The sequence below is a fragment of the Lampetra planeri genome, chromosome 62 (assembly GCF_965212315.1).
Source record: "Lampetra planeri chromosome 62, kcLamPlan1.2.h2, whole genome shotgun sequence".
NCBI lineage: Eukaryota > Metazoa > Chordata > Hyperoartia > Petromyzontiformes > Petromyzontidae > Lampetra > Lampetra planeri.
Window position 1 is genome coordinate 2,081,872 of NC_136168.1, and position 20,838 is coordinate 2,102,709.

A 20,838-nucleotide genomic window follows, 5' to 3' on the forward strand; every position below is an offset into this window, starting at 1 on the left:
GGTTCTTTCGGTAAAGTCACGTAGAAGGAAAATAATAAAATAATAAAAATAAAACATAATAAAATAGTGAGAATTATAATAATAAAATGATAAAAATAAAACGTAAAATAGTGAGAATTATTTTATTATGTTTTATTTTTATTTTTTTATTATTTTTCTTCTACGTGACTTTACCGAAAGAACCAAGAAGATGAATCCCTGCAGTCACGAAAGCTTTAAATCGAAATGTAACATACGTTTGATGGGGGGGGGTGCATCTTATAATCCGGTTGGCGTGTAAGTGACCATATTTGTACAACTTTATTGACATTGGGGCATACGTTTGGTGGCTGGGTGCGTCTTATAATCCGTTTGGTGTGTAATAGACCATATTTGTACAACTTTATTGACATTGGGGCATACGTTTGGTGGCTGGGTGCGTCTTATAATCCGGTTGGCGTGTGTAATAGACCAAATTTTGTACAACTTTATTGACATTGGGGCATACGTTTGGTGGGCGGAGTGGGATGCGGGAGGGAGGGGTCTTATAATCTGCACCTGAGGCGGATCACAAAATAATGATGACGAGAATAATCGATGCCGGGTCGGGATCGAACGGCGCGTCCGCGCTGGGGAACCTCACTGCGGGGCCATCGCCTTGAGGCACGAGCCGAGGCTGCAGTTTTGCTTTTTTTGCGCGCTTTGTAATCAAGTGGCAGATTTTTTTTTTACTAAAAACAACGCGGTGGAATTCAATCTCTGATTTATGAAGATCGTTTCGCATCGCGAGTAGCCGCGTGCGTGCGTCGTGGCTCGAACCCGCGATTGTATCGCCGGCGGTCTACGGGCGCGACGTGGGGACCGGCTGCGGTCGCGGTGGTGGTGGGGGGGGGGGCGACCTCGGCCCGCAGTCGCGCTAGGCAAGACCGTGGTCTGCACCCCCCCTCCTCGTTCCGACCAGGCCGCAATGGGGGACCGCTGATTTTATCTGCTTATTTAAGGCGAAATTTATTTTGTAAACATTTCCACCCCCCTTCCACCACCGCGTATTTTCCCAACAGCGCTAAACAAAGTAAGTGCATTCGTCTGCTCCGAGCTTCGCTGCTCGTTGTGGATGTTTATTTTATTGCTGTTTTGTGTGAAACCGGTTTAATGTCGTAACCTCTAACGCGAGATTGCAGTTCGCTCACGGGTCGAGCAAGAAGGGGGAGACAAAGGCAATGTTCTAATTAGACGGGGAGTCGTACAGATCGTGAGAATAATGCGGGTTAACGTGGGGGAACATTGCGGGTCGCGCGATGTTTCCGTAGCGCGGGCTCGGATAACGGAGCGCAGGAATTGATAACGGGGGCGTTCGATCAGCCGAGAGCGAGCGAGCGATACTCGATAAGAGGCATCTCGTGTCACGGTATTTGGTATTTACGATCGCACGTTCGCGCAACAGCGATTCGGAACGGGATTCTGAACAGATTTGCTGCGATGATGGCAAACCCGCATTATCGCGAGGCCAGTTGAACGAGCTGCAGTACGACATTTAGGCTCGGCCAAACACTAATTAATCAATCACCAGCTACCTCTGGTATTTTAAACTATTTACTCTAATAATAGTGTTATTATTTAAAATTCGCATTTGCTGAGCGGCAGACCCAATAGCCTCCCCCCCCCCCCTAAAAAAACGACGCGCGGCCAGCAACTAACAGCACTAATTGAAGGTTTAAACGCCGGTACCAAGCGACCTCATCGGGGGCGCCTCGCGCCGTGCCCCGCGGGCTCCTCGCGCCGCGCCCCGCGGGCTCTTCGCGCCGCGCCCCGCGGGCACCTCGCGCCGTGCCCCGTGGGCTCCGTGAGCCGTGCCCCGCGGGCGCCTCGCGCCGTGCCCCGCGGGCTCCTCGCGCCGTGCCCCGCGGGCTCCTCGCGCCGTGCCCCGCGGACACCTCGCGCCGTGCCCCGCGGGCTCCGTGAGCGATCTCTCGAGACGCGCATTCGAGCGAGTCAACTGGGCACCCCCCTCCACCCCCCTCCACCCCCCGCGGGCCCTTCCACCGCCGTTCTCGTCGAGTCTCACGCCTCCCACGGGCTCGGAAATCTCACGGCCCTGCTCGCGACCTCCCCCCCCCGCCGCCGCCGCCACACCGAGAGAGGCGACAGAGACGGAGGAGGAGGAAGAGGAGCTGCTGTAAGGTGCGCGGTGGAGGAGCGCCGGCTATGGACATGGCGAACCACGCCGCCGGCGTGGGGAGACGCAGGGCCTCCGTCAAAGACCGATTCTCTGCCGAGGACGAGGCGCTGAGCCAGATCGCCCGAGAGGTAGCGTCCTAACACCACCGTGTGTGGTGCGTGTGTGTGTGTGGGGGGTGTGTGTGTGCTACGTGTGTGGTGTGGTGCGTGTGTGGCGTGTGTGTGGTGCGTGTGTGTGGTGCGTGTGTGTGGATGTGTGGTGCGTGTGTGTGGTGCTTGTGGTGTGTGTGTGCGTGTGTGGCGTGTGTGGTGTGTGGCGTGCGTGTGGTGCGTGTGGTGTGTGCGTGTGTGTGGTGTGTGCATGTGTGTGTGGGCGTGTGGTGTGCGTGTGTGTGTGGTGCTTGTGGTGTGTGTGCGCGTGCCTGTGTGTTGTGTGTGGTGTGTGTGTGGTGCGTGTGTGTGTGGTGTGTGTGGTGCGTGTGTGTGTGGTGCTTGTGGTGTGTGTGTGGTGTGTGGCGTGCGTGTGTGTGGTGCGTGTGGTGCGTGTGGTGCGTGTGGTGTGTGTGTGGTGTGTGCGTGTGTGTGGTGTGTGCATGTGTGTGGTGTGTGTGGGCGTGTGGTGTGCGTGGTGCGTGTGTGTGTGGTGCTTGTGGTGTGTGTGTGCGCGTGACTGTGTGTTGTGTGTGGTGTGTGTGTGGTGCGTGTGTGTGTGGTCTGTGTGTGTGTGGTGTGTGTGTGTGTGCGCGCGCGTGTGTGTGGTGTGTGTGTGTGGTGCGTGTGGTGTGTGCGCGTGTCTCTCGCTGTCTGTCTTGTGTCTATGTCCGATTCACGCTCACGAGACGATAACGGTGGCGGATGTGTATATGAACGTGTCCTCGTGGGCCTCCTCTAGGTTGACTCGGCCTCAGGTGAGTAGCTGGTGTCATGTGTTAACATGGCCACTCGGGAGACAAAGGCGGCCGGGCGTGGTGACAGCGACCCGCTCCTTCCCGAGCTGTGCCGGCCTTCATAGGTGCTCGCTAGGATCTTCGTCTTCGTTGTCGAGAGGCTGTGTGTCTCATGTGTGTCTCATGTGTGTCCTGGGTCTGTACCTCACGTGTCTCTGTGTCTGCATGTATCTTTGCCGTGTCTTTGTAGCCACTTTTTCCCCTTTGTGTCTCTTGCGTTTCTGTGCCAAGGGTGTCTGCGTCTGTGTCTGCGTGTATCTCTGTGTCTACGTGTATCTCTGTGTCTGCGTGTATCTCTGTGTCTGCGTGTATCTCTGTGTCTGCGTGTATCTCTGTGTCTGCGTGTATCTCTGTGTCTGCGTGTATCTCTGTGTCTGCGTGTATCTCTGTGTCTGCGTGCATCATGTGTCTCATGCGTAGACGGTGGCCCTCTTGTCCCCCTATGTTTCCTGTCTCCATACTCATGCCTTGTTCCTCTTTTCTCCGTGTCCCTGTCTCATCATGTCTGTCCCTTCTCCCTGTCTTTATTATGTCCCGGTGTCTTTTTATGCTCCCCGTATCTGTTTTCCTCTTCGTTACTCTTTGGTTTTTTCGGTAAAGTCACGTAGGTAAAACAATTAATCAAATAAAATAAATGAAAACAACTAAATTAAATCACGACGTTTCGGAGGCAACACGAGCCTCCCTCATCAGAGTATGAATCCTTGCAGTCACGAAAGCTTCAAATCTATAATTAATGCCTCTTCCTTCTCGCTGGGTCCCCTTGCCCTACGTATGTATATGTGTACGTATGTTGACATTCTTTCCCACCGTACATAGCCAGCAGTGCTAACTGTAGGTGTGTCACTGTCCCTGTGTCTATGTGCCTTTGCGTCCCCCTGTCCCGATGTCTCCGCGTTCCCAAGTGTCCACGTCCCCATGTCCGTGCGTCCCAACGTCCGTGTCCCTCTGTCCCAGTGTCGCGTGTCCCTGTGTCTCCATGCTGTCACGTCCCCGCGTCCCCTGCGTTTCCCGTGTTCACATTTCCTCGCACTCCCCGTGTCTCCCTAACCCTCCTGGTGAACCGCGTGAGTTGATCGCGCAGCGCTCGCTCGGCTGACTCCTCTACTTGAAGCGGGCGAATGAATGGGGGTCCATTGACGCAACCACGTGCACCCAGCAAGGAGAAAGACCTCCTCGACGCGGGGGGGGGGGTAAATAAACAGAGCTGGGCCATCCATTTATTTATAAGCTCCGAAATCGGCTCTTGCCAGGCGGATTGTTCCATCGCAAAGCCGCGAAGAGATGGTGACGACGAGGGGGAGGGAGGCCTTCATCCAGCAGTGGATCAATCACGGCCGCTGACGATGACGACGACGCTATGCAGGCACTGTTATTTTTCCACGATATTTAGCTCCCCTCTCTTCACCTCCTCCCCTGCTGTGTCCGCCTCTGACCCGGCTCGGCCCGGCCCTTCTCTGCAGGGATAGAAACACGAGCGCACGGAGAGTTTTAACACTCGCTGCATTGTTCTACCCTTCGCCACCGCCACCGCAAATGCCTTCTGTCCACGCACGTGGAAGCCTCGCTCAGACCAGGGCCTAGAGGCCCCGGGGCGGACTGCGGGCAGTGCCAACCCTCGCGCCGATGTTGACGCTGGGGACTCACGAAATTAGCGATGCGTTACGTAAATGAAGGCAGTATTTTTGCGGTCGGCACGCTGGAGTTGTGACCCAGATGTCGCCGGTTTGATTCCGTCTCCCGGCGCGGCAGTTGAAACGTCTGTGAAAAAGAGCTTTGTAGCTCATCGGATTCCTCCAGTATATATAAATATCCTGATTCTGAAACAAAGTCGCAAGTATCTTAAGTCCGCCAACCCCCCCCCACCACCACCTCTGTCCACCCAGTGCCAGTGGTGTGAATGGCTAACGGCACCGTTAAGTCGGTCGGCAGGTCGCGTGCGGTGGCAGAGTAATGTGTGGGTACTCCCACCTCTTCCAACAACTTTGACCAGCGTGGAAGAGTAGGCCAAACAACTTTTACAGAGGGGCTATTCAGTGCTCCCTCAAGTGTGGAGGCCCTTCTGCTCGCAGTGGTGTGATGCAAGCAGTCACAGGGCTGCACCTTTTTCTGAAGCTCGCGTTGGCACGAGCAATAGCCTCCACCTTTCAAACTCGACGGTCTGTTGGTTGCTCACTGAACCGGATTATTAAACTTGTATATGAACCCGGTATTGAGCTCATCGCTCCGTCACTGAACCACGCATTGAAGTCGTAGCTTGGGTCACTCGCTGAACTACAAATCTGTAGCCATCGCTTACCCAATGAATTTGGTGTTACACCATCACCCTGTCGCTGGTGTTGAGCTCATCGCTGTGCCGCCGAACGGCTCCTGTTCGAGTCCTGGGAGGGGAAGGGAGGAGGCAGCGATTCCGTGGCGTCGACGTTGACGTTGGGGGAATTGAGAATCGGCGATGCGGTAAAGCCGGGGCGGTCGCTGCCAATGGTCTATACAGCTTCAAACTCGACAGCCTGTCACCCCGCTCACTGAACCAGGCGATGAACTCATCACGTCACTCACCGAAGGTGTTGAACTTATAACTGTCTCGCAAAGAATGGTGTTTCGCTTCATCGTCATCATCACTGTTATCACAACGGCCAACTTCACTGCTATCATCATTAACATCGGCACCATCATTATCATTAACATCGGCGCTATCATCATTAACAGCAGTTCCATGATCGTTAACGTCTTCACCACCATCATTAACATCGGCGCTATCATCATTAACAGCAGTGCCATGATCGTTAGCATCGGTACCACCATCGCATGGCTGTTGTGCATTCAGCTCTCCCCGCCTCATATCACCGCAGCGTCGCTTTGGCATCAGAAGCACTTACTCTGCGATCACATGAGCGGGGTTTTTTTTTCTCTTCTACTCATTACAGTTGGCGTTCACGATCGAGTGTGAAAAGTGAGGTCATTGTTTGCTCGCCGCGTTACACGGGGACAAGCGGCCAGGCGGCCGCTGGTGGCTACGCCTTCGGCACGCGGCCGCTAACCCATTCGCTGTGGAGGCAGCGGCGGCTAGGGTTGGCGGATCGCACACCGATGTTGAGAAACTCACTTCTCGCGCGTGGGCATCGAGGAGGTTTTTGTTTTTTTGGAGTGCAATTGTGGATAGACATACGAGACACGAGTACATCCATCGAATCGGCATCGTCAGTGGCTCACTGCAGCTCAAAGACTCAGTCCCTGCAAGGCGTTAGCTGAAGTTAGGAGATGTCCCATATGTGTGTGCTTGGCATTTGAAGGTCTGAAGACCACAAACGGTGATTTCGCCAGCAATGTGTTCAGGTAGGCAGTTCCATATCCGGGCAGCAGAGTGAAGAAGGGAGCATGTCCTGGCATACCCTGGCTTGCCATGAAAAAGTGGAACAGCAAAGTGTGGACTAATCCCCGTCTGTCACGTCTGTGTGGGATAGAGTGTTGCCCCCTCACTTGTGTGGGCTTTTTTCTCCGAGCGCCCCGGTTTAAATAGTAACGTTAGGGTTTGTATCGCATTTTGGTCGATGCAAATTATATCTCACAAGGGGCGAGGAGAGAGAAAGAAAGAGAGGCTGAAGAGTGGAGCTCTGTGTAGGCTGTAGAGTGGAGGTCTGTGTAGGCTGTAGAGTGGAGCTCTGCGTGCAGGCTGTAGCGTGGAGCTCTGCACGCAGTTGTAGAGTGGAGCTCTGTGTGCAGGCTGTGGAGTGGAGCTCTGCGTGCAGGCTGTAGCGTGGAGCTCTGCGTGCAGGTTGTAGGGTGGAGCTCTTTTTGCAGGCTGTAGTGTGGAGTTCTGTGTGCAGGCTGTAGCGTGGAGCTCTGCGTGCAGGCTGTAGAGTGGAGCTCTGCGTGCAGGCTGTAGAGTGGAGCTCTGTGTGCAGGCTGTAGGGGGGAGCTCTGCGTGCAGGCTGTAGAGTGGAGCTCTGCATGCAGGCTGTAGAGTGGAGCTCTGCGTGCAGGCTGTAGAGTGGAGCTCTGCATGCAGGCTGTAGAGTGGAGCTCTGCGTGCAGGCTGTAGAGTGGAGCTCTGCGTGCAGGCTGTAGAGTGGAGCTCTGCATGCAGGCTGTAGAGTGGAGCTCTGCGTGCAGGCTGTAGAGTGGAGCTCTGCATGCAGGCTGTAGAGTGGAGCTCTGCGTGCAGGCTGTAGAGTGGAGCTCTGCGTGCAGGCTGTAGAGTGGAGCTCTGTGTGCAGGCTGTAGGGGGGAGCTCTGCGTGCAGGCTGTAGAGTGGAGCTCTGCGTGCAGGCTGTAGGGGGGAGCTCTGCGTGCAGGCTGTAGAGTGGAGCTCTGTGTGTAGGCTGTAGAGTGGAGCTCTTTGTGTAGAGGGGGTGTTGAGCTCTATGCCTGGCCTGTGCTGAGCTCCCCTCCTCGCTGCGTGCGGTCGCGCTCTTTGCACTCGCAGCCGTTTACCAGTGGAAAATGTGCGCTCATGGGGAGCGTGCCTCTAGCAGTGGGCGGCCAAGACACCCTCCTCCTCCTCCTCTTTCTCCTTCTCCATCTCCTCCTGCACGCTTGCACGCACGCACACGAGGCCAGCGCGGAAACCGTGGCGCCGGCGAACCGACACTGCACGGTGTGGGAAGATATCGCACCTGGTCAGGGTGACCCGTGACCCTCGCTGACCTTGAACCTGACCAGGGTCGCCCACGACCCTGACTGACCGGCGACCGGCGACGACCGGCGGTGACCGTGCCGGCGCGTCTGCGCTGTCCCGCGTGCAGGCCGAGGCGAGGCTGGCGGCGAAGCGAGCGGCGCGCGCGGAGGCACGGGAGTTCCGCATGCGGGACCTGGAGAAGCAGCAGAAGGAGGTGCGGAGCAGCGGAGCGCACGCACACACACACGCACACACACACACGCACACACGAGCACGCACACACACACACACGCACACACGAGCACGCACGAACACACATGCACACACACGCACACACGAACACGCACACACACACACGAGCACGCACACACACACACGCACACACACGCACACACACACAAGCACACACACACACGCACACACAAGCACGCACGAACACACATGCACACACATGCACACACGCACACACGAACACGCACACACGCACACACGAACACGCACACACGCACACACGAGCACGCACACACACGCACACACACGCACACACACACGCGCGCACACACGCACACACACGAACGCACACACATGAACACACGCATGCACCCACACACATGCATGCATGAACGCGCACACACACGCACACGAACACGCACACGAACACGCATGCACGCGGGTGTACACGCACACCAGGGTATAGGCATTCACGCACGTGGGTGTACGTGCACACCAGGGTACCTGCATTCACACACGAACCTACGCGGGTGTACGTACGCACCAGCGTACACACACACACGCGTGTACAAGATTCCCCATATTGCCCTAACAGGCTGTAGGGGCAAGTGCTGTTAGCGAGCAGCAGCACCTGTGAAGGCCGGCACGGCACACGAGGGGGTGGGTGGCCAGCACCACGCCCGACCGCCTTTGTCTCCTCGGTGGCAATGATTTACACACCCCGACACCACCGACTAAACGTCGGTGGTGTCGGCTCGCCGCCTGGGCTGCCTTCCAGCTCGTGTCTCTGATTCCGCAGCGATCGTGGGAGATGCAACTACCGCATCGGTGACGGCGATTAGACGCTCTGCACGAGACTGCTGCGCCGTTTCATTCGGTCAATTAGCAAGTTTCAGAACTCGTGTTCTGGGCAGCCCCCCCCCAACCCCCAGGTCACTCAGCCTGGGTGTTGGAGCCATCGGATGTGAGACGTTTTCCTTTTGCTTTGCGCCCTTTTTTGTTTTAACCGTTGTGCTCCTGCCCGTGGCCTTTTCTTAAGTCGCTGCTGAAGCTCGTATCCTGAAAACTGTCTCTGTCTCTCCTCTCTTTTAACGCTCTCCACACACTCCCCCCCCCCCCCCACTCTTCCTTGTCTTCCCTCCATCAGATGTTCCAGGTGCAAAAGGTAACTGTGTCGTGATCTTGGTCTGTGCTGGCTCGGAAGGTTTATCTCTGTTAGCTATGAGGGTTTATCTGTGTTAGCTATGAGGGTTTATCTGTGTTAGCTATGAGGGTTTATCTGTGTTAGCTATGAGGGTTTATCTGTGTTGACTATGAGGGTTTATCTGTGTTGACTATGAGGGTTTATCTGTGTTGACTATGAGGGTTTATCTGTGTTGACTATGAGGGTTTATCTGTGTTGGTTATGAGGGTTTATCTCTGTTGGCTATGATGGTTTATCTGTGTTGACTATGAGGGTTTATCTGGGTTGACTATGAGGGTTTATCTGTGTTGATTATGAGGGTTTATCTGTGTTGACTATGAGGGTTTATCTGTGTTGACTATGAGGGTTTATCTGTGTTGACTATGAGGGTTTATCTGTGTTGACTATGAGGGTTTATCTGTGTTGACTATGAGGGTTTATCTGTGTTGGCTGTGAGGGTTTATCTGTGTTGGCTGTGAGGGTTTATCTGTGTTGACTATGAGGGTTTATCCGTGTTGGCTGTGAGGGTTTATCCGTGTTGACTATGAGGGTTTATCTGTGTTGACTATGAGGGTTTATCTGTGTTGACTATGAGGGTTTATCTGTGTTGACTATGAGGGTTTATCTGTGTTGACTATGAGGGTTTATCTGTGTTGACTATGAGGGTTTTTCTGTGTTGACTATGAGGGTTTATCTGTGTTGACTATGAGGGTTTATCTGTGTTGACTATGAGGGTTTATCTGTCTTGACTATGAGGGTTTATCTGTGTTGACTATGAGGGTTTATCTGTCTTGACTATGAGGGTTTATCTGTCTTGACTATGAGGGTTTATCTGTGTTGACTATGAGGGTTTATCTGTGTTGACTATGAGGGTTTATCTGTGTTGACTGTGAGGGTTTATCTGTGTGACTGTGAGGGTTTATCTGTGTTGACTGTGAGGGTTTATCTGTGTGACTGTGAGGGTTTATCTGTGTGACTGTGAGGGTTTATCTGTGTTGACTGTGAGGGTTTATCTGTGTTGCTATGAGGGTTTATCTGTGTTGACTATGAGGGTTTATCTGTGTTGACTGTGAGGGTTTATCTGTGTTGACTGTGAGGGTTTATCTGTGTTGACTGTGAGGGTTTATCTGTCTTGACTATGAGGGTTTATCTGTGTTGACTATGAGGGTTTATCTGTGTTGACTGTGAGGGTTTATCTGTGTTGACTATGAGGGTTTATCTGTGTTGACTATGAGGGTTTATCTGTGTTGCTATGAGGGTTTATCTGTGTTGCTATGAGGGTTTATCTGTGTTGACTATGAGGGTTTATCTGTGTTGACTATGAGGGTTTATCTGTGTTGACTATGAGGGTTTATCTGTGTTGACTATGAGGGTTTATCTGTGTTGACTATGAGGGTTTATCTGTGTTGACTATGAGGGTTTATCTGTGTTGACTGTGAGGGTTTATCTGTGTGACTGTGAGGGTTTATCTGTGTGACTATGAGGGTTTATCTGTGTGACTGTGAGGGTTTATCTGTGTGACTGTGAGGGTTTATCTGTGTTGACTATGAGGGTTTATCTGTGTTGGCTATGAGGGTTTATCTGTGTTGACTATGAGGGTTTATCTGTGTTGATTGAGGGTTTATCTGTGTTGAATATGAGGGTTTATCTGTGTTGACTATGAGGGTTTATCTGTGTTGACTGTGAGGGTTTATCTGTGTGACTGTGAGGGTTTATCTGTGTGACTATGAGGGTTTATCTGTGTGACTGTGAGGGTTTATCTGTGTGACTGTGAGGGTTTATCTGTGTTGACTATGAGGGTTTATCTGTGTTGGCTATGAGGGTTTATCTGTGTTGACTATGAGGGTTTATCTGTGTTGATTGAGGGTTTATCTGTGTTGACTATGAGGGTTTATCTGTGTTGACTATGAGGGTTTATCTGTGTTGACTGAGGGTTTATCTGTGTTGATTGAGGGTTTATCTGTGTTGACTATGAGGGTTTATCTGTGTTGACTATTAGGGTTTATCTGTGTTGATTGAGGGTTTATCTGTGTTGACTATGGGGGTTTATCTGTGTTGACTATGAGGATTTATCTGTGTTGACTATGAGGGTTTATCTGTGTTGACTATGAGGGTTTATCTGTGTTGACTATGAGGGTTTATCTGTGTTGACTATGAGGGTTTATCTGTGTTGACTGTGAGGGTTTATCTGTGTGACTGTGAGGGTTTATCTGTGTTGACTATGAGGGTTTATCTGTGTTGACTATGAGGGTTTATCTGTGTTGCTATGAGGGTTTATCTGTGTTGACTATGAGGGTTTATCTGTGTTGACTATGTGGGTTTATCTGTGTTGACTATGAGGGTTTATCTGTGTTGACTATGAGGGTTTATCTGTGTTGACTGTGAGGGTTTATCTGTGTGACTGTGAGAGTTTATCTGTGTTGACTATGAGGGTTTATCTGTGTTGATTGAGGGTTTATCTGTGTTGACTGAGGGTTTATCTGTGTTGACTATGAGGGTTTATCTGTGTTGACTATGAGGATTTATCTTTGTTAGCTATGAGGGTTTATCTGTGTGACTGAGGGTTTATCTGTGTTGATTATGAGGGTTTATCTGTATTAGCTATGAGGGTTTATCTGTGTTGACTATGAGGGTTTATCTGTGTTGACTATGAGGGTTTATCTGTGTTAGCTATGAGGGTTTATCTGTGTTGGCTATGAGGGTTTATCTGTGTTGACTATGAGGATTTATCTTTGTTAGCTATGAGGGTTTATCTGTGTTGACTGAGGGTTTATCTGTGTTGACTATGAGGGTTTATCTGTGTTGTCTATGAGGGTTTATCTGTGTTGGCTATGAGGGTTTATCTGTGTTGACTATGAGGGTTTTTCTGTGTGACTATGAGGGTTTATCTGTGTGACTATGAGGGTTTATCTGTGGTGACTATGAGGGTTTATCTGTGTTGACTATGTGGGTTTATCTGTGTTGACTATGAGGGTTTATCTGTGTTGACTATGAGGGTTTATCTGTGTTGACTATGAGGGTTTATCTGTGTTGACTATGAGGGTTTATCTGTGTTGCTATGAGGGTTTATCTGTGTTGACTATGAGGGTTTATCTGTGTGACTGAGGGTTTATCTGTGTTGACTATGTGGGTTTATCTGTGTTGACTATGAGGGTTTATCTGTGTTGACTATGAGGGTTTATCTGTGTTGACTGTGAGGGTTTATCTGTGTTGACTATGAGGGTTTATCTGTGTTGACTATGATGGTTTATCTGTGTTGCTACGAGGGTTTATCTGTGTTAGCTATGAGGGTTTATCTGTGTGACTGAGGGTTTATCTGTGTTGACTATGAGGGTTTATCTGTGTTGGCTATGAGGGTTTATCTGTGTTGACTATGAGGATTTATCTTTGTTGACTATGAGGGTTTATCTGTGTTGACTATGAGGGTTTATCTGTGTTGGCTATGAGGGTTTATCTGTGTTGACTATGAGGGTTTATCTGTGTTGGCTATGAGGGTTTATCTGTGTTGACTGTGAGGGTTTATCTGTGTGACTATGAGGGTTTATCTGTGTGACTATGAGGGTTTATCTGTGTGACTATGGGGGTTTATCTGTGTTGACTATGAGGGTTTATCTGTGTTGGCTATGAGGGTTTATCTGTGTTGGCTATGAGGGTTTATCTGTGTTGACTATGAGGGTTTATCTGTGTTGGCTATGAGGGTTTATCTGTGTTGACTGTGAGGGTTTATCTGTGTGACTATGAGGGTTTATCTGTGTGACTATGAGGGTTTATCTGTGTGACTATGAGGGTTTATCTGTGTTGACTATGAGGGTTTATCCGTGTTGGCTATGAGGGTTTATCTGTGTTGACTATGAGGGTTTATCTGTGTTGGCTATGAGGGTTTATCTGTGTTGACTGTGAGGGTTTATCTGTGTGACTATGAGGGTTTATCTGTGTGACTATGAGGGTTTATCTGTGTGACTATGAGGGTTTATCTGTGTTGACTGTGAGGGTTTATCTGTGTGACTATGAGGGTTTATCTGTGTGACTATGAGGGTTTATCTGTGTGACTATGAGGGTTTATCTGTGTGACTATGAGGGTTTATCTGTGTGACTGAGGGTTTATCTGTGTTGACTATGAGGGTTTATCTGTGTTGCTATGAGGGTTTATCTGTGTTAGCTATGAGGGTTTATCTGTGTGACTGAGGGTTTATCTGTGTTGACTATGAGGGTTTATCTGTGTGACTATGAGGGTTTATCTGTGTGACTGAGGGTTTATCTGTGTTGACTATGAGGGTTTATCTGTGTTAGCTATGAGGGTTTATCTGTGTGACTGAGGGTTTATCTGTGTTGACTATGAGGGTTTATCTGTGTTAGCTATGAGGGTTTATCTGTGTGACTGAGGGTTTATCTGTGTTGACTATGATGGTTTATCTGTGTTGGCTATGAGGGTTTATCTGTGTTGGCTATGAGGGTTTATCTGTGTTAGCGGGTTACAGTCGTGTCACAGCGAGCATCTCTTGTGTGTGCTGCGGGTGTGCCGTGTACTTTTGGGTGCTTCAGAAATCGAAAATTGCCGGCCTCAAACTTACTCGACCAAAATAGTTTCCAAAGCGGCTTCAACACCGCGACGAATGCTTGTGTTGTGTCTGTGCTTGTGTGTGTCGTGTCGTGTCTGTGTCGTGTCTGTGTTGTGTGTGTGTCATGTCGTGTTGTGGTGTCTGTGTTGTGTCTGTGCTTGTGTGTGTCGTGTCGCGTTGTGTCTTTGTTTTGTCTGTGTTTGTGTCTGTGTTTGTGTCTGTGTTTGTGTCTGTGCTTGTGTTGTGTGTGTGTGTGTCATGTCGCGTTGTGGTGCTTGTGTTGTGTCTGTGCTCGTGTGTGTCGTCTCTTGTTGCGTTGTTCGCGCTACGTCATGTGTCTTGTGGCCTTTGCGTGTGTGTCGTGTCGGTGAGCGGGTGACGCTGCATGCGTTTGCCAGTCGCTGTGATTGGATTATTCCACCTGATGATTTGCATGGGAAATATCTATGTATTTTTTACGTGGAGAGACGGATACGTGTACGAGACGTACTCATGCCCGCTTGTTTATTTTGTGACCTGTGGTCTCCACAACGGCGCTTATGGCTCATTTTGGGTCATTGAGGAATCGATCCCATGCCTGTTGCCCGGCCTCACGCTCTGTGTCTCTCCTAGAAACAAGGGCAGGCCGACTCGAGCTTCGGACACATCCAGCAGTGGATGGTACGGGCGAGGCCGGGGGGGGGAGCACGCTCCTAGAGAATCGTCGTCCTGGTCGTCACCCTCCTCATCCTCGTCATCACCACGGTCAAATTCATCATCAATGGCACCTCAGTGTCGTCATCGCCACCATCATTGTCACCACCGCCACCACCAACATCGTCATCGTCACCTCCGTCACAATCAGCTTCGTCACATCACTGTGGTCACCATCATCATTCGTCAACATCGTCATCACTTTCACCCTCGTCATCACGATCATCGTCACCGCTCTAGGCTTTAAGGACAGCAATTGCAAATCGGCTTTGACCAGCGGCTAATTAATGTCACGAGTAAACGAGGCTTGTGCCACTCTGTCTCTCGCCGTGCGCACGCGTGGTGTCGTATCACCCCTGTAAGAACCAGTGACATACAAATTATGCTAACAATACGCAGACGTTACCTTTGGGCTCACGGAACAAACGAAGCGGAGGCAGCATCATCTGCCTCTGCAGTCGCTTGTAAAAGTCAGTCACGTCTATGCGTGCCCACCTTCAACTTGCACTGACCAGCATGATGGACGTATTAACTAAACACTATTTTTATTTTACCAGGTCAGGCCCACTGAGCTAAATGGCTCTTTTTCAAAAGCGACCTCGCCACAAATGATAGCCCAACGAAGTGGCTTATCGTCACGTGGAAATTTATAGCAGCCAAATACTGTAAACGCGTGTTTCTAAATGTGGAGAGACCAATTCGGAGGCCCCGGATAAAAATCCACGCGACCACGGGGAGAGAAAGAGAGAGAGAGAGAGACACGCAAACTCCAAATATACAGCGGGCGTCAGGGTCGGTATCGAACCCACACCCTCCTGGTGTGCGGTGGTTTAGAGACGGCAGAGAAGGGGCCTGCGGCTTGGTGTGCACGTAGCCGTCGCATAACATTCGGTGGCAACGCATCGCCTCCACCCGCTCCGAAAGCTCTCCAGGACCCTCCTGAAGAGGCATCTTGAGACTCGTTGAGGCTTTTCTTGGGTAAACGAGCGTCATGGTAATAATACAAAAAGATATATTCATTTTCTTAAAAATGTAATGTAGGCCATGAGTTGTGGGGTGGATGGACCGTTGCGGCTCTGTCGATGCTCGCTAACGCCCTCGACCTGCTCACTCGCTCCCCCCCATCGCCCGCTCGCCCGCTCGCCCGCTCGCCCGGGCAGGAGGACTCTGAGAGATATTCCCGGAGGCGGCGCTGGGCCACGGTTTGTAACGACGTGTCTCTGATATGTCACCCCGCGGCCACCAACGCCATCTCCGAGAGCACCAGCTCCATCCTCTTATTCACCACCACCAGCTCCATCAACATCATCAGTACAGAGCAACCGGCATCTCCTGGTTCACTCCAGAACCACCACCACCTCCATCTCCTGGTTCACTCCAGAACCACCACCACCACCTCCTCCATCTCCTGGTTCACTACAGAACCACCACCACCTCCATCTCCTGGTTCACTACAGAACCACCACCACCTCCATCTCCTGGTTCACTCCAGAACCACCACCACCTCCATCTCCTGGTTCACTGCAGAACCACCTCCATCTCCTGCTTCACTGTAGAACCACTACCACCTCCATCTCCTAGTTCACTCCTGAACCACCACCACCTCCATCTCTTTGTTCACTGCAGAACCACCACCACCTCCATCTCCTGGTTCACTCCAGAACCATCACCACCTCCATCTCCTGGTTCACTCCAGAACCACCACCACCTCCATCTCCTGGTTCACTCCAGAACCACCACCTCCATCTCCTGGTTCACTACAGAACCACCACCACCTCCACCTCCTGGTTCACTGCAGAACCACCACCACCTCCATCTCTTTGTTCACTGCAGAACTACCACCACCTCCATCTCCTGGTTCACTACAGAACCACCACCACCACCATCTCCTGGTTCACTACAGAACCACCACCACCACCACCATCTCCTTGTTCACTACAGAACCACCACCATCTCCTGGTTCACTACAGAACCACCACCACCACAATTTCTTGGTTCACTACAGAACCATCACCACCTCCATCTCCTGGTTCACTACAGAACCACCACCACCTCCATCTCCTGGTTCACTACAGAACCACCACCAATTCCATCTCCTGGTTCACTACAGAACCACCACCATCTCCTGGTTCACTACAGAACCACCACCACCTCCATCTCCTGGTTCACTACAGAACCACCACCACCTCTATCTCCTGGTTCACTCCAGAACCACCACCTCCATCTCCTGGTTCACTACAGAACCACCACCACCTCCTGGTTCACTACAGAACCACCTCCATCTCCTGGTTCACTACAGAACCACCACCACCTCCATATCTCCTTGATCCCTATCTCCTAAACCACCACCACTGGCCAAATGACACTGCACCTTCACCACCACTTTTATCACCCACCCCCCTGCTCCCGCTTCTGCGTCCATCGTTTTGTCTGAGATGCTGCATCGCTGCTCCGGGTTGTGAGTGTTCGTTGCACTGAGCGAATTGGTGCTGGTGTGTGTGTGTGTCATGTCGTGCGTGGGGAACCCGTGTGTGTGTGTCATTTGTGTGGGGATCCCATGTGGCTGTACCGGGTGGGATGGGCATGAGTCACGCCGGAGAGGACATTCTGCATTTACATCAACACCGCTCTTTATTTTTATATTTCATAACTCATCTGATTCATCGCGGCCTCTTTGCCTCTTTATTTCTGCCCTGGCGCGAGAGTGTGGTCCCGCCTCCCGCCTTGCACAACAACACTCTCGTTCACGGCCTGCCAATGTCTCTGATTGTCTCCCCCTGCCCCTCTCCTCCTGTGACTCTCACTCAACCCTAACCCTCCCCTTCTGCCCATGCCCCCGCGCCGGCCCCCCATCCTCCCTGTCTCTGCCCCTGTCTCCTGTACGTCACCCGCTGTCTCCTGTACGTCACCCCCTGTCTCTCCTGTCTCTGTCCCGTGTTTCTCCTCCTGCGGTCGCCCCGCAGCCTTCTGAGTGTAGCTTCTACCCGGGCTCGAGCTCCCGGGCCTCTTCCAGGGCCTCGTCACTGAGAGCCAGCCCCGTGGTGAGCAGCGCACGCCACCCATACAGCCAGCTGGTGAGCCGGCCAGTGAGCCAGCCGGTGAGCCAGCTGTTGAGCCGGCCAGTGAGCCGGCCAGTCAATCGATCAGTCAGGCTGACTTGGTGTCGACGTCCGACGGGTCGTGCCGCGCGTTGTGGCCGCACGATGTCCGACGTTCCGCTGCACGTGCCCGGGAGTTGCTTCAGCAAGTGACAGTGAGTTGTGATGATAGACCACCTTCTCAAGTCCCCAGTGAGTTCACGAACACAAAATAACAGCGCGCAACATTCCTTCTCTGCGCTTAGTTTGGCTTACTTCCAGCTCTGAAGGTTTGTAGAGCTGTGGTTCTTCTTCTTCTTAACCTGGGGTGCACGCTGCACTCCGTGGGGTGCAAGACATGGGCAGATTTCTTTAGAAGGTAAATCATTGAAAACACAAATGAAGCACGGGGCAACGTAAGTACAACAACTAACTTTGTTTCATCAAACCCTCTGTCTTTATTAACATTGTACATTTTTTGAACGATTGAGAGCCAAACGGGGTGCAAAGCTGCGGCAAAGGTTAATTGTTCGATTGTCACGCCCACGGACGTTCCTTGTTATATGGCAGAGCGGGTAGGAGAGCACCGCCCTCCCCCCCCCTCTGTGTGTAGGCCAGAGCGTCACTTGACCGAGGGGTTTCATCGGGAGCCCTTGTCAAAGACCCACGCAGATCCCCTGGGGTTTGATCTTTCACGAGGCTGCTCTTGGTCCACCCCTAAACCGCATCCACTGCACAACCCACGGCAGTAGATGCGGATGCCCTGATGATGCACAGATAGAAAACTAAACACTGTCCGGTAGTAGTGATCGTGCGACTGGTCATCCAGAACGGACCGTAGTACAACGGGTAACTACGCAACGCCCCGATCCGCGAAGGAGACGCCGCAGCGAGGATGATGATGATTGATGATGATTGATGATGATGATGATTGATGATGATGATTATTATTGATAATGATTGATGATGATTATGAATGATGATGATGGATGATTGATGATGATTGATGATGATGATTGATGATGATGATTGATGATGATTAATGATGATGATGATGATGCACTTACTACTCCCCTGCTGCTCCTGGCGTGGTTGTCTGGGTTTGACCTGAATGTGAAATTGTAGTCGTTGCTCTGCATCGACATCTGCAGCCCATGCGACAAGAGTAAGATACTGATTTGTGTGTTTAGTTTGTTGTCCTTCCCCTGCGCCTCCGATTGGCTACGCACGGTGCGAAGGAAGTTCAACATACGCACATGCAGCATACGAGATAGGTGGCTCTGTGCTGTCTGCTTCCGTGGGTCGTTTGTTGGCGTGGAGAAGGGTCGCGCCGCTCAAGAGCGCCCCGATGGGTTCCCCGTGCCTCGGCGATGCGACGCCGTTCCTGTGAGTTCGTGGGGAGAGAGAGCGGGGGAAGTGAATGAGTCGCCCCACTTTCGTGTCGTTTCAGTTGGATGAGAAGAGCGACAGGGAGGGCATGGAGCTCGTCCGGGTAAGAGTGAGCTGACCTGTGTCTCGTCTGTGTGCCTGAGGTGTCTCTGTGTCTCTGTGTCCCTGTGTCTCTGTGTCTCTGCGTTTCGTGTGGTGGGGAGTGGCGCAGCGGTTCGCGCGCTGCGCTACGACCCCGGCCACCCGAGTTCGATTCCCGCTCGCGGCCAACACCGGTGACGGTTATCCGAACCGGTCCTGGGCCTCCCCTAGGTCGATTCGGCCTCATTTGAGTACCTGGTGCGGTGTGTAAACATTGTCACTGGGAAGACAAAGGCGGCCGGGCACGCTGCTGGCCACCTACCCCCTCGTGTGCCGTGCCGGCCTTCACAGGTGCTCGCTAACAGCACTTGCCCCTACAGTCTGTTAAGGCTACACGGGGGATCTCTGTGCTGCGTGTGTATCCGTGCGTGCGTGTGTAGCCCACCTCGCTGTGCCGCGCTTCCTCGGGCGTCTCGGGGCTGTCGGCCGCCACCCTGGCGTCGCTGGGCAACGGAGGGGGGCCCCGAGGGGGGCCACCCGGCTGGGAGGGGGTGCGGGGGGGGCCCGCGGGGTCCTCGCGGAGGGGCAGCGGAGACACGAGCGCCTCCCTCGAGTCGGAGGCGTGCGTGCGCGAGCTCCGGGTGAGGCGGCACGGGGACACGGACACGGGGGGACACGGGGACAAGGGGACACGGGGACAAGGGGGTTCGGTGGCACGGGGGTAGAGGGCACTGGGGCACAGGGAACGGGGACGGGGGTAGAGTGCACGGGGACACAATGACCTGGACAAATGGAGGTGCAGAGGTACAGAGGCATGGGGACATGCTTCAGATTATTATTTTGTATTATTACGTTTGCGAGACAAACGTAATAACCCCGCGAGCGTAGGACTCTGGGATATGGGGTGGGGGTGGGGGGGGGGAGCGGCGCAGGTGCCATGGCGCAGACGTCCGGAGGGAGATGGAATCGCCCCGAGGCCACTCATGAATCGTTAACGCGTGCACGTGCACGCGCGTGCACGGAATTGTGTCCGCGCCGGTTGGGGCTTGTGGGGTAGGAAACAATAAGGGGGAGGCATTCGTTTGTTCTGCCAGATGTTCACCTGGATTAAAGGGGGGGGCACGCGACCGACACTTCGTCACTGCATTGGCAGCAGCAGCGCCAGCAGCAGCAGCGCCAGCAGCAGCAGCGCCAGCAGCAGCGTGAGCACCAGTTACCCTGACCTGAGAAACAGCAACAGCAGTAACAGCAGCGGTAGCTGTATCAGCAGCGCTGGCATCAGCAGTTACAACAGAAGCAGCTGTAGCAGGAGCAGCAAGGGCAGCTGTGGCAGCGCTATCAGCAGTCGTGACAGAAGCAGCAGCAGCATCATCAGCAGCAGCAGCAGCATCATCATCATCAGCAGCATCAGCAGCAGCATCATCAGCAACAGCAGCAGCAGCAGCATAATCATCAGCAGCATCATCATCAGCAGCATCATCACCATCAGCAGCAGCGGCAGCGGTGAAGCAGCAACTGTGAGACGGCCAGCCCGCGTCTCTACGGAACTCTCTCTCTCCCTGCTGCGTGTAGAGTTCCTCACGGCGTAGGGGAACTGTCAAGTGATGCTCAAGTGAGAGGTTGGCTTCAGGTTTCAGCGGTTTTAGTTGTCGCGGTTCCCAAGTAGAGTATAAATTTCCTATCGCGGCCGCGATTCGAATTTGCGCGGCGTGCAAATCTGCGAACGCGGCTCGCGGTGCCGAGCGGACTACCGGGTCGAGAGCGCCGGGAGCCGGGCTGAGAGAGTTTTATTTTTCGAAGATGTCGTCGTCCGAGGAGTCTCCGGAACGCGACCTCACGGTCCGGACCCCCCGACCGGAAGAACCGACCGCGGGGCGTCGTGACGATGGCGAGGAGATGGAGG

At 52.7% G+C, this 20,838-nt stretch overlaps 1 protein-coding gene across 1 annotated transcript; it reads left to right on the forward strand.

Annotated features, from left to right (window-relative positions):
• Window positions 1–1,883: 1,883 nt before the first annotated feature.
• On the forward strand, window positions 1,884–19,660 carry LOC144736647 (leucine-rich repeat flightless-interacting protein 2-like). The gene is made up of 4 exons (XM_078619218.1): window positions 1,884–2,286; window positions 7,850–7,936; window positions 18,916–18,957; window positions 19,376–19,660. Exons 1-4 carry the CDS (start codon window positions 2,185–2,187, stop codon window positions 19,658–19,660), a joined length of 516 nt encoding a protein of 171 aa, XP_078475344.1. The 5' UTR covers window positions 1,884–2,184.
• The last annotated feature ends 1,178 nt before the right edge of the window (window positions 19,661–20,838 follow it).

What these genes read in the sequence shown, in the direction of transcription:
- LOC144736647 (XM_078619218.1), top strand. Translation starts at nt 2,185, where the DNA reads ATGGACATGGCGAACCACGCCGCCGGCGTGGGGAGACGCAGGGCCTCC. An exon ending in TGAGCCAGATCGCCCGAGAG is followed by an intron (nt 2,287 to 7,849) that starts GTAGCGTCCTAA and finishes TCCCGCGTGCAG; the next exon opens with GCCGAGGCGAGGCTGGCGGC. An exon ending in AGGGCATGGAGCTCGTCCGG is followed by an intron (nt 18,958 to 19,375) that starts GTAAGAGTGAGC and finishes GTGCGTGTGTAG; the next exon opens with CCCACCTCGCTGTGCCGCGC.